Raw genomic sequence first — 14,136 nt, forward strand, 5'->3', positions numbered from 1 at the left:
ATTGTACATCACTTAAACAAACACCTTGCGCGGCCCTTATAAGAGAATTATAAGCTATAAAGCTATATAAACGAACTGTAATAAATCAATCTATTTAAAGACAAAATTAAACTTAAATAAAAGAGATAATGAAAAATATGGTTTATTTATTTCCCAATCACCATAACTGTATAAAATATTTCTAAAAAGTCCAAGACTTATAGATACCCAACCATGGATACAGTGTCGTCCATTTAGGAAACTGAGCGAGAAAATATTCATACGCTTTTGTTTTAACAAAGTATTTATCGTTCATAAATTTCCCAGCCACTGCAACATCTACTACAGACGCATTCCAAACATCTGGTTTCTTAATGGAAACTGTAAATGTCAATTGCGGTTTCCCCTTCCCACTGGTGTACATAATCAGATACACAGACCGTTTTTCCCATACAATTGGATCTGGTAAATTTTCTACTAGACTAATCGCATCCAACTTTGCACCATTCTTTGGTGATAAATAAATGCTCATAGAGTCCGCACCTGAATAATAACAATTATGACGTTTGTAAACTATGAGCCGAATACCTAATATGGTGAAGTTAAAGACGATTATACCATCTTCGACAGTTTTTGAATTAAGTGCTAAATCAATATCGGTAGGTAAAATCGGAGGATCTGCAGGTATCCAGGTACTTCGGTACCTGCAAGTATATACAATTGAAATATGTTAAATTATGTGGATACATACAAAGTGGATACCATTCTTGGGCTTGCTAAAGGAAGACCACAAAAAATTGCATCACAGTCTTCAATTTCAGTCATACTCTTCATTTCGGAGACATACTGCTTAATACTATTTGGAGAGTTGCGATCTAAATTGAAAAGGAAAAAGCCAGATTTGTTCTTTGTTCCGCTGTTGTCATAATGTATTTGTTTTTGTAAATGCTAAACGTCACAATTTAATATTGATGCGAAATACAACAGTACTACATACATAAATCCAATATCGTTGAGGCGCGGGAGAGTTTTCGGTGCCGCTGTAAGGAAATCCCAAAGGTGTAAAAACGATAATGAAAAATATAACAAAAACAGCGGACAAAGTGGCCAGAAGTAGGTGGGGTTTACGAAGTAGTACTAAAAGTGGTGCCTATAATACATCAAGCTTAAATACACTCAGTTACAGCAGTAGGAGAAAGTCGAGCAGTATTGTACAATATTGTGCACAACAATTATGATACACACACATATTTAGGTGTACAACAAGACGCACAACCTTCCCCTAAATACCAACTTACGTAAGACGATGAAATTGGAATTGTTAATACTAGAACGGCGACTCCAACAATAATTTCAGGATTTTTCTCAGAGCCAATACGGCCACATATAGGCACCATCAGAGAGACAAACTCCAAACCACTCTTCATCAGAAAAATATTTGGTATTAATGTGAATACAACATATACCATGGCCCACTTATGTACTAAAATTAAACTTTAATGTAGAATTAGTTGTAGTAATATAAAGTCAGTAAGAGTGCAAGCCTTTTGCGAGTACGGTAACTCCTACTGTACTTGCATAGGTTATTTTTGCAGATTAACACATATGGAAGGGAAGATACAGAGAACATCCTCAGGAAATGCAACTATTCAAATTCAAAATAGCATATATTACATGTCCCCATTCAAAATTGGTAAGGGGGTGGCACCGATTTCAGGGGATGTAATCAAGACTGGTCCACTAGTCGAAATAGAGGAAGTAGTTCGGAAAAATGAAGCTAGACGATGTTCGCGCAGGCGCAGGCGCAATGGAACTATGAGAACGGAGTCGCGCGTGTCTCAAGATAAAGACGCGTGCTATGTGTGACGCGCAACGTGTCTGACGAAAGTGGCAAGAAATTCGCGCAAAATCCCGTAGCTCACACAACTGAAGAATACAAACAACGATCAACGATTCTCTGATAGAGGGAGTGTAGGTACTCTTTTCCTAGGGATCCGCACAGCAAGCGAGATAAAGACGCAGAGGATAATCAGAAACATCCGTGTGAGAGATATGTAAGCGTTCAGCACGTAAAAAAAGTTTCGAAAGATACGTTGCTATGGTTAGGTATCTTATGTGATACAAGATGGTACAGATGTAACTGGTAGCCGCTTTGGTGTTTGAAAAATTTGGAATTGATTTTAGTTTATTTTTTAATTTTAATATATTTTTATAATTACTTTATTTTTTTGTCGCAAATGTCACTATAATCAGGTTAAGTGACAGAGCGAACTGCGTCTTTTCTGAAATCAAGACTTTTATTATTATTATTATTTTGTATTTTGTTAACATAAGAAAATTTACACATATACCGCTTCATGCGAACATGAACAAAAGTATGCCTGGCAATCACAAGAACCATATTGGAGAAAGTGAGCGCAGTTGCCACGATCTCTCCGAACGTAAGTATTTCGTTCCATTGTGTTGAAAGCCGAACACGGTATATAAAAAAATTGAAATTCCCAGTAAGACATTTTTTTGTTGCGTTGTAAGAAATATACATATACAGGGTGGTGACTTGCGTAACGCATCATAGGGTTTCAATGTAAAATTCATAACATGCGATTATTGGCTCCCCAAATTATTTTAGAGCAAAAATGTATTAAAGTTTTTTGTAGAAAAAATTTTTTTACGTCCATCAACCGTATTAGTTTTCAATTTTTTGCATAAAGGTAAGTTCATAGCTCTCCGTTCATACGTTTCCGTTTGTCCGTTAGCCATCAGAAGACAGCAAATTTTTAAATCGTACGTCGTCCGTTTACGACGGAAAAGTTGGTTGAAGTTGAACATTTACGTTTCCGTTGGTCCGTTTTTAACAAGAGTGAGGTTATGTTTGGTACGTTAACAGTGTTCGCCTGTTCATTCTTCACGGTAATAATCAGATAGCAACGTGTTCATACTTTCGTACCATTTTTACATACTGAAAATCACGAAGGGTACAGTACAAAATAAAATTTAGGTTATGGTTATACGTTGCAAATGTACAATGTGGACGGATTGCTATGAACCTTAACAAAATGTACTATCCGTTTGACGGATCAACGCAACGGATGAACGGAGAGCTATGAACCCACCTTAATACAGACGGAAAATTGGAAAAATAAAACCCGCATCTTTTTCAAGATATCTGCGATGCCATGGAATTTTCTAAAACAAAAAGATATCCAGTTATCAATTAGCAGCAGTTCGAAATGGATTTTATGATCGACTTGGTTACTGTCTTGCAGTTAATGGTGACTTATTTGAACATTTATGGTAAATTGTTATATTAGGAAACCGTTTTTAGTAATTTGGTCTTGGCCTTGTTAAATTCGCTGTTCTAAATATATTACTTTTTGATAGAAATTGATTTGTTTTATAGCTGACATTCCATGGCATGGCGGATATTGGCGTAGTTATTGTATTATAAAATTCCATGGCATTTAAATGAGTTGGAGAAACCTGTCTGATTGATCTGGGCCTCTCTCAAAAGAAGCGCTCTTAATTAACTTGTATTTCGACACCACTCCCGTATTTTTAAGACGTCTGGGAAGGACGCAATTAATTAAAAATAGCTTTAATTTTCGAACGTTATGGCAAGGATACTCCTGCCGGCCGTTATATAAGGTAAACGCTTAATTTAGAGGGGATCTTTTGCCATTTTACTTGCCGTAAGAACGTTAATTTATCGAGATAATTTTTGCGAAACTGTACCGCATTTAAATCTTGATCGTTTTACTATTTTTGTTTGTCGTAAGTACGTTAAATTTAGATTTCCGCGAATTTATTTTTGCATTCAGACCGTTTTCATTTCTTTTACATTAAGTTTACCGCACCGTATCTATAGATCTTGCTTTTTCTTGCACAGTAATTGCTACGCGAATTTCTTGTCACCGCAGAAACAAGCAGTAAAACTGACAAGAATGGATATAGTTACATTCGCCGATCCAACAGTTCAACTTCACTAGATAAGAGCCACAAGAATTCAGTTGCGTCAGCTAATGCATGAAATCTGAAGACACCAAAAAGACACACATGGCACGCGTCTTTATAATTTGATCGTATTTCAACACAAACTTGTCGTTCCAACAGTGATCTATTAGAGCGCAAATTTTAGTTGCAACACTTTGAATAGAAAGCAGTTGTTTAAAGAGGGATTCCATGTATCAATTTTGTTGAAAGATAAAGACAGAAAGGGAAGTGTCAACGGCGAACGAATTCGACATTTTTGAAAATATATTACTATTATAATATCTTATACTTACCAGAATATTGTAGACGAAATATATGTATCACAAGAAATGATGCTGTTTGAAAAAGTACTATTACTAGTATAGCATATGTAGATCTAATTCCACAGCAGGTTCCAATAAGAACTAAAAGCGTCCATATTAAACGTAAAATATGAGCTTGAAGTTGAGCATGAATGCTTATTCCCAGGTTGACCTACAACTCTCATCACTCAGCTTGCAAAAATAAAAATAATAATAATAAATTATAACCTATAGAGAATGGCCGCCATTTCTACTGAATGAGCATATTGAATATGACCACAAATTATCGGAAAATGGTTGCAAACAACAGATTTTTTGCAACTATCAACTTTCGCATTAAATTGTACTTACTCTTTAAATGGGAATAAAACAATTATCTCTCCACAGAATAATAAGCCCATATGTTATCTCTGAGATTAAAAATTGTATGATGTTCTTTATGATTATGGTTTCAAGCAATGATTTATGTTTTGAAATAGCAGTAGATATGCCAAATTTCTAGATGATAACATAAATGATTCTTCAGATATGACTACATACATTAGTGTCTAATATAATACAGTTATTGGTAGTAACCATGACTACTGAAGTAACGGCGCCAAAAAACAACATTTATGAATTCAGAGGAATATAAATGCGAATGTAACAAATAATAAAAAACAAAGCTATACAGTGAAACCTTTTTTCTCTGTTGCTCTCTTTAGCATGCAGTAAGTAGATATGGTACCTATATATGTACATACCTTTGTATTATAGTTGTTATACAGTGCAACAATTCCAAATGATACCACAATAACGGGGACATTGTATAAACCCAAGATAATCCACGTATTACCATACCAACTCATACTAAATTTTAAGGAATCAATCACAACAGCAACACCAAGCACAAAAAGTAGAGCAAAGATAATGCTAGACAGCATAACAAGAACGCATAGACCGATATATTTGAATGATTCATAAGATAATGCTGTAAACAAATAATCACTGTGGCATATAGTCATACCATTACCATACGTACCTAGATTAAAGTCGTAGAAGCTTTTGAGTGCCACTGCCAATGACAAGATAGAAACAAGAACATTGAGGATGATTATTGTCGAACCCGAATATGAGACCATGAATAATCCCATAAAATCATAATAAACCACGCTTTCTCGAATCTGCCCATGAATGTTAGCCAATTCTGGCGCATTTGCCAAATATCTGATTAGAGCAAGGGCGTTATCCCCACCATGTTGGTACGAGCCATTGGTATATTTTCAAAATCGTCAAAGCTCGTATGATACCTGTAGCCATTACGATCATACGCAAAATCCAAACCTAAATTATAAGTTTTCACATACGAAAACATTAAGACATATTTACCGACGGCCCCCCCGAAATCTCGAAATATCCTAAAATCAGTATCGGAAGGAATGGCGCCACTTTGGAAAAATTCCTCACCAGCAACCTGTCCGTTTGGGCGCGGTACCTTTTTATAATAATCTATTAGCCATGGTGATTTCGGACCGGATTGAAACAAAATTTCTTTGCCACCAGCACCTGCCGCTTCCAAGTTGATCACAACTCGAACTTCTTTCGCCCATTTATGTTGCGTTATAAAACCATGGGATGCTTGTAGCCCTGTTTCTTCCGCGCCATTGAAAAGGAAAATGATATTGTGTTGTAAATTGTTAACCGTTTGAGTATGTTTCTGGAGCACTTCTAACATGATTGCACAATTAATTCCATCGTCACTTCCTCCTAAAATTTAAATTAAACTGTACCTACTGTACTTATTTGAATGAAACATTTTCATAATAAGTAATGCAGTTTTTCATAGCAATTTTAGTTGTGCATGTAGCATTTTCTCACTTATAATTGCACAAGAGGTTTGTATTTTACCGAGTAAATTTGGGTTGTTAAGGTAATGAAAATCTGTTGCCTAGCAATTAGACGAGAAAAACTGTCAACTATAACTCTCGCCAGGAAAGATTGCCGGTCACAGAACACTTGATCCCGATCTACAATCTCTGTTTTTCGTAAGGTGCTAGCGACTTCCGGGATAGTATCGTGTTGAACGAAAAGACTTTTTGTTCAACATTAGCATCTTAATAAAAACAAAGATTGTAAATCGACACAAGGTGTGCTGTGACCGGCAATCTTTCCTGGCGAGAGTTATAATAAAAATGGGACACCAAAGGTGGAGCATTTTTAGGTTGACAGTTTTTCGAGTTCAATTGCTAAAAGGAAACAAATTTGAATTGCAACAACCCAAATTTACTCGGTTTAAATACAAACCTCGAGTGTAATTCGGCAGGACAATTTAACGAACAAGAAATTCACCAAACTAGTCAATTATTGACAGACGTCAAACTAGTCATATGGGAAATGATAATGTGATAATTGATTCGAAAATGAATAAGTGAAAAAACCACTATAATAGTGCATTTGTCGCTGGAAAAGTAGCAGGTAACTTTTGCCGCTGTCAAAGTGACAATTGCACTGCGGCTTATGCGATTTTTTATACATGAGTTGAATTGTCATTAGAAAACGTCCTGCTCTCAATAAAACTACAGCAAATTGCCTACCTGGACTGGTTGAAACAGAATCAAAATGTGCGTTTACAAGAAGACTATTGTTCGTAGCATGTCTTGCATGTAATTTTACAACAACATTTTGCACATTTGAGTAGGCGTTGATAACTCCATAAGGCATAAACTCAATGAAGTAGGAACCTGATACAAGTTGCAAATCCAGCTCAATATTATGACTTGTATGTGCAAACTGCCAGATAGTTCTTATAGCTCCAGTCAAATATTCTACGGCTTGAATTTCATTTTCACGAGATCCTACTACTCGAGGACCTATGGATGTTAATGCTTTCAAATGCTGTTGGGCTCTTTCTGTTATGAAATCCGACGGGTAATATTTCTATAACATTGTCGGGTAAGAGAATAAAGTGCAAGTAATAAATCCTTCACGTACCTCATCTGCAACAGTTAATGGTTTTGGTAACCAACCGTCAATTAAGTAAACAACTCCGTATAAACAAAAGATGCTTAGAATGAATATAAATCCAATTATAGGATGTACACTATGGGCACCATTTTTCATTTTGTGAATCTTGTAATCTTGATGCATTGTTTAAGAATTGATATCTGACGGGACCTGTAATGAATTATAAAATAAATAATGATTGTAGCTATTTTGTATTGCTAATTACTGATGTGCAATATTTCACAAGTAAGGTACATATTGTATGCCGTGTGAAGTACCCAGGCCAGCCCCGAGGGACTGCGCAACTCGAGATTTAAAATTCAAAACTTTCCCTCCCAAACTAACTGACCCCCATGGCACGTGATCGTCTAGACAAAGGACCACTTACTACGTTGTATTTTTAAGAGTCGCAACAAGATATGTGTTGCTTGTCGAAGTGGGGATCAAGTAAAGAATACAAATAAAACAAGTACATGCTTTAAAAACGGAGAATTAATCCAAATAAGTCGCATTGCAAGATTAAATTTAGAAAATGGTATTTCACCGAGAACAAATAAAAAAAAAATAGGCTGGGAAAAAGAACTGACCAAGAAAAAACCCAGCCAACAAATTAATATTGAACTTTATAGCAAAATTAGTCGTCTGTAATGGCATGAATGCATATTATGATGGTTGTCAAGTAAATCGATACAATGTTGAATCACAGGCTCCGCTGGAATTCCTAAAGAATCAATATTTCACGTACATAACATAAAATCAATCATTAAAACAGTACAATGAATTCACATAATAAGTTTGGATATTGGGTGATCAGTCCAAATCCCACACCGAGTAGTCTTTAGTTGCTCTGGTTATGACATGTCAACATTGTATGAAATCGCTAGGAGTTGGCCTCTCAGAAGAGCATTTCACACAGGAAGGATACCCCAAGGGATACAAAAAAACAAAGGGCACAACGGGAACACGCCGTACGCTTTTAGCAGATCCCTGCGCAAATAGCAGAAGTATAACGATAGTATCACATTACAACAAACACAAAGAAACATGTCGTGGTAAACTTTAGTATCAAGTAATTAATTCACAATGCCAAGTGCAATATGTAACAATCAACCACCTAACATACGTCACTCGCCCCCAGATGAAGGCACCCTGTAAATACACAGTAACATATTCAGGTAAACAAAAGCTAAATGTGCTGCAATAAATTCAATTATAAATTAAAATGTAGTTCTGCATACTTGTATTGAATATAGCCCCTAAGGGAACATACAGTATCTAAATATAAATAAAAACACGTAAATCGGTCAGTAATTCATAGTAGAACCAGTATAATTAAAAGAGCAATTGGTATCTAGAATGTGTTATAAATGGCGATAATCATGCGGTACGGGAAACGGCAAATAATTGAACACGATCATATAATTATTAGAGGGATGCAATAGACGTAAAGATAAAAAACGAGTACATCACCTTTGTAATTGTCGAAGCTGCACGCAGAGTATTCGCAACGTAAAGATTTACTTCTGGTCTCAACAAAAGCACAAATACTTCTGTTTAAATTTCCCCTTTTGTAGGCAAATCCTACACGAACAAAAATGTTAACCGTCAAGGCAATCATGACCTTTACGTCGCGGCAGGGTCGGTTTCGGGAATATTTAAATCGAATTTTAGCGGGCTAATTCGGTTCCATCACAGCCGTATGTGAATTTCAATTTTCTTTAAACGTAAATGTGGTAGTTAATTTGAGATCATGGTATTTGAAGTCAATGTGATATTGTTTAAGAATTATTTGTTACTCAATTTTGTTTAAATAATCGCTTAGTATTTTGATTGTATCTTATGATTGTTCACTTAGAAAGATTAAGGACATTTGGAAATAATGTTTTGTTATAGTTATCTCATTAAAATCCGGTTGTTGCGATAAGAAATTTCTCTCTCTCACAAGGAACAATACACATGCTTCTCTCTCACGCGCTACTTAGTATTGCGACAACCGCACTGTTTCGTGTGATAGAGAAGGACGCAGGGTAACAGTTGATCGTGGTGTATGAATCGAAGTGAGAGAGACATTAATTTAAATTAAGGGTACTCTGGACTTAATTTCTTCAGGCAACCCATCTCCAATGTGTTTGTTTACATATTAAGATTGCTAAAAAATGCATTTCAGAATTATAATTACAATTGCAGATCTCTTCTCAAAAAATTTGAAAATGTTTAGTCCAAAGTGGCAAATGTTTCTCAGAATATTTAACTTTTTTGTTTTATTTTTAACATTTTTAAATACCACTAAAACTTAAAAACGTCATGTTATACAAGTACTCCATGTGTAACACAAATACCAGCATATAAAACACACAAAATGAAATTTTTTGTTGTTAAATAAATTCTAACCGGGACGATATACAAACTGGCATGGCATGGTCAACCAAACTGGTACTGGTAGGTCGAGTGGTAGGTATAGATTATACGAATAACACAAAGTAAAGATATACGCACCTGTGTTGTCAACTCCAGTCTTCAATAGTCCTGTGCGTTTCTTGTGATTAGATCAGTGATACTACTTCTGAGTCCGTATTTCGTTTCAACCAATACTAAAAGAAGTGTTTAATTAGCCACAAAAATTGTAGGTAATGTCATTGAATTTATAAACTATTCTATTATAAATTCAATGGTAATGTTAATTATTTACTTTACTGTACCAGTGTCCATCTCGCATTGTTTGTCCCCCCAAGTTGCATCGAACTATCCTCGGAACTATCTATTAGAAACTATCATATCTATTATGAAATGATTAGTAATGTAGATCTAGAGCTGTAAACCAAAAAGTTATACTTATAAACTGTTAAACAATTCTTATTGTTGTTCTCTCCTACCATAGAAAGAGAGAACGTTAAATATGCGCTAAACAAAATACAACATAACCTCAACACTTCAATGTTTACAATATTCGTACTTTCCAAAAGCCCATCAATTAATTAATTTCTACCATTACTTATAAAATGCCGGTAAGTAATAGGACATTAATGAAAATAGCTGCATTGGGTGGATTCGCAACAGCAGCAATGGGTTATGCTCTCCGTTCAAAAATAAATGAGAACATATCTCACACCGAGTATTTTAAAGAGGCAATGCAAATAACACACAATCATCCTGGCGTCGTCTACTTGTTAGGGAAACCCCTGAAAGTGGGTAAAATTGATGTGACTGACACTGAAAATAATTGGACAAAAACACTGTCTGCTCACTACGAAGTACCAGTCAAAGGAGCAAAACAGAAAGGAACGTTATACTTTTGGGCAGAGCGGGAAAGTGAGCTGGACAAGTGGAGTGTAAACCGAATCGAATTACAACTCGCTAATGATACAAGTAAAAGACTTTTAGTTAAAGGCGATCTATAATTAAATGACATTAGGTATTGTAAATAAATATACATATATATCTGTAAAAAAATTAAATAAACTACCAAAAATTATTGGGGAGAATACCTTGAGGCTCCTCAAATCGTCCTAGTTTAACATAATCTTGCAAAAGAAGCTCTAACCGACTAACTGGTCCACCTTTGTCGATCTTTTGGATCGACGGGAAATAGACACTACACACAAACTTCATTAACTTTCTAAAAGAAGTGCCGTACGCGATTCCCATGGTGGATCCTGCAGTCTCGAAGAATTCGAGCAATAAAGTTGCCGTAATGTCGGGTTTCGGTTCCAAATTTAATATCGCCGACAACCACCTCCAACCCTCCGATATTCCATGTAAATTTCGCTGTCCCTTTTTCGGTCTAGTAATTATAATAGCCGCGTACAAACGCATTATACCGGCCATACGTTTTAAAAACTTGTCTTGTTTCTCAATCACATTATTTTTGTATTGATATCCTAAAGTGACGTAATAATCTTTATCGTCTTGTCCGACTGTTTGTGGAGGATAGAACGGAACCAAATATGGACACTGCTTATGGAAGTGTGCCAAAAGTAATTTTCCAAAGTTTTCGTTAGCATACCACAGAGCTGTTATGGTTGCACCGTAAGCGAAAGCAGCATCGGGCTTGCTAGATATCATAACATCCCCTTGCAAAACGAATTTATTTGCAAGTAGGTTTGTGCAATACGCAATGCCTTGAGGATGTTGCGTTGCGGTTATATACGTATCACCAACTTCCACCCTTTTTCCTTCTAACAAATGTGATAACTTCAAATACTTATCGAGCAAATGTTGAGAAGTAACGGCGGAGATTGCATTTACAGGTATATTAACGGCATTTTTACAATCTCTTTTGAAGTTTTTTAATCGCTCATCTTTTACAAGACCGTCATACGAGCTTGTAAAAGTAACTAAAAATTTTTGCAAATTCATATAGGTGTGCAAAGAATTTTTACTTATAATTTTATCCATTTCGGTTGGTTTAATATTTGTGTGTAAAACTTCAGTCCGACTTTGTGTATCAATAACTTTGGATTTTTGCTCCTCTTTCTTCCGTGTTTCTTTCGCCTGCTGTACTTCGGAAATTTTTCGTTTTAAATCTTCTAAGACAGCTGCAATGGTCAAATTTAATTACACTGATAAAAGAAACTTTACCCACCTTTTAAGCGTTGCACTAACTGCCCGGAAGTTACACTCTCGCGTTCACTAACTTTGTAAGTTTTACACTGTTTAATAATTTCTTCCATGGCATCAGGTAACAAATTTAACTGTTTAGTAATGTCGCCCAACACAATCTTCAGCTCGTGAGGATATTTACACTGTTGAAAAGTTTCGTTAATCTCTTGGTAAACTTGACGAAACTCGATTTGATCAGTTTTGATTTTGTCTATGATTGCTTTAACCTTCTTATGCCTTTCATACTCCTTTACTTCCTTATCTAATTTCTTTTTACGTTCGTTCATCTCCTCATAATATCGCAACAGGTGTTGTTGTTGTAACGAAACGCTATCCTTATCATGCTGTTCCAGCTTTTGTATGATACGTAATTCCTGTTGATGTCTCTCATTAAGAATAATTTTTTGTTTTTCTTGTAGAATCTTGTACGTGTCTAGCTGGTTCCGCTTTGAAAATTCGGCCATGGAGTTTATACGAGCTTTAACAGATTCTTGAACTTCTCTCTGCCGATTTTTTTCGTATTCTTGTCGTATTGACTTGAGTACTGTTGACAAATTTGGTTTTTGATCCATTAGAGGAATGATGGTTTGTGTGCAGGCATCTTTAAACGTCCTGCAGTCCTCAAGATTATCAGTTATATTTATTGAAGGTCCTATTGTTGTGTTGGTGACATAACAATTAATTACCCGCGACTTTGTTAATGCCGATGTTTTAAATAAATTTATTTCCATCTTTTGTAAACGTAATTTTATATATATTGTAATGTAAGGTTATGTCAAAGACAAACCAGCTGTAAAGTTGTTTGTAGATGTTTTGCGCAACGTTGCCAAAACAACTTTCAGCTACGTTCGCACTCATAACAAATTATTGTACAATTGTCAAACAAATTGCCTATATACAAAAAATAGTAGGTAAGATTTTACTTGTGCCCACCATTTTTCAGAACCCACGAGCCGCTAATGCAACTTGGATGATAGACAGGACTAAACAAGCTTTTTAGCCAATAATCCCGTGCCACTGCGAAGCGATGGTTTTAAAAATGAAATTAAAAATGGTGTATCTTTTAATTTAAGTATAATATAACTACCAAATGTCACTTGCTTTTAAAAATGGCATCATAGAGAGTGTAAGAAGATTAAAAAAATAACGAAATTAAAGAAGCGGCATGGAGAAATATCGTCACATGCATCCGGATCGTCTGCAGATGAGTTAGCTATCGGTGGAATCTAGCAACAAAATGATGAAAAACGTCGTTAACAGTAGCCATTTTGAAATTATTTGATAGCTAAGCAAAACTATCCCACACACTAAGCCCGCAGTCCATAGCACTCACTTATAATATAATATACCGTGTGTCCCAATGAGAACGCACCATACAGGGAAACAGCGTTAATATATTTTTTCGCGAAGAATCAAGGAGCCCTTTGATATATGTATTGGATGAAGTTAGCGTTCAACGTACGTTCGCGAAAAAATACATTACCGTTTCCCTATGAGGTGTTCCACCGTTTTAATGGTGCGATAATTATCTACTTTAAAATCTAAATTTCTATTATAAATATAAACTAAATATATTATAGGTAGTCATAAATTATTCTAATCTAAGCTATACAAATTATATTTACTAATTGTTGGTTTTTCATTGCTATTGTGTAATTTATTATTGTATTATTTATATCATTGTTATTATGTAATTTATTATTGTATTATTTATTAATATTTATATCTTGTTATACTTATTAAAATACTTTTGTTAATTGTTAAAAATGCATGTATAAATTGGCTTGGCCGTCAATAAATATTATTATTATTATTAATTATTAAGCTCATTATCACCATAGACATCTCCTCTCTTTTTCACAATATTGTCTCCCTGTCTGAATCAAAACTTTGAGAAAGAAAGAGTGAGGAGTGACAATAAGGATCGTAAAGTGAAGCCCAAATTAGTTTGTTATTTCACCCAAAAGTAACCTATAATATAATATAACTGTATATAACCTGTGAAACGATATCCCTTCGTGTGTTTTATGGCTATCCCTTCCGTGCACTACAATGTACCATTGTCTAATAATGTTTTTAATCGCACTCTTCGAGACTTAATGATCGCATAAACACGAAAATGCAAAAACAAACTAGCTCCGCCACATGTTTCTTCGACGCGCAGCATTGCCCTTGAAAGGATATTATCAGTCCCCTTTCTTTCATAGTCTTTAAGGTCGAGAAGCTCTTTGTTTTTGATTATACAGATTAACAGTCTTGATCAAACTTTTTAATCACCTTGTAG

General features: G+C 35.2%; 1 protein-coding gene and 1 pseudogene across 1 annotated transcript; both read right to left on the reverse strand.

The window, feature by feature from the left end:
* Positions 1-129: 129 nt before the first annotated feature.
* LOC116162496 lies at positions 130-10,544 on the reverse strand (annotated as a pseudogene).
* An 84-nt stretch (positions 10,545-10,628) lies between these two features.
* On the reverse strand, positions 10,629-12,650 carry LOC116162720 (nucleoporin GLE1). Its single transcript, XM_031476444.1, has 2 exons — positions 11,836-12,650; positions 10,629-11,788 (listed from the first exon to the last, which is right to left on the reverse strand). The coding sequence occupies exons 1-2, from the start codon at positions 12,581-12,583 to the stop codon at positions 10,713-10,715; spliced, it is 1,824 nt and encodes a 607-aa protein (XP_031332304.1). The 5' UTR covers positions 12,584-12,650; the 3' UTR covers positions 10,629-10,712.
* Positions 12,651-14,136: the final 1,486 nt, after the last annotated feature.

The sequence above is a fragment of the Photinus pyralis genome, unplaced genomic scaffold (genome assembly GCF_008802855.1).
Source record: "Photinus pyralis isolate 1611_PpyrPB1 unplaced genomic scaffold, Ppyr1.3 Ppyr1.4_LG1, whole genome shotgun sequence".
In the NCBI taxonomy this organism is placed as follows: Eukaryota; Metazoa; Arthropoda; class Insecta; order Coleoptera; family Lampyridae; genus Photinus; species Photinus pyralis.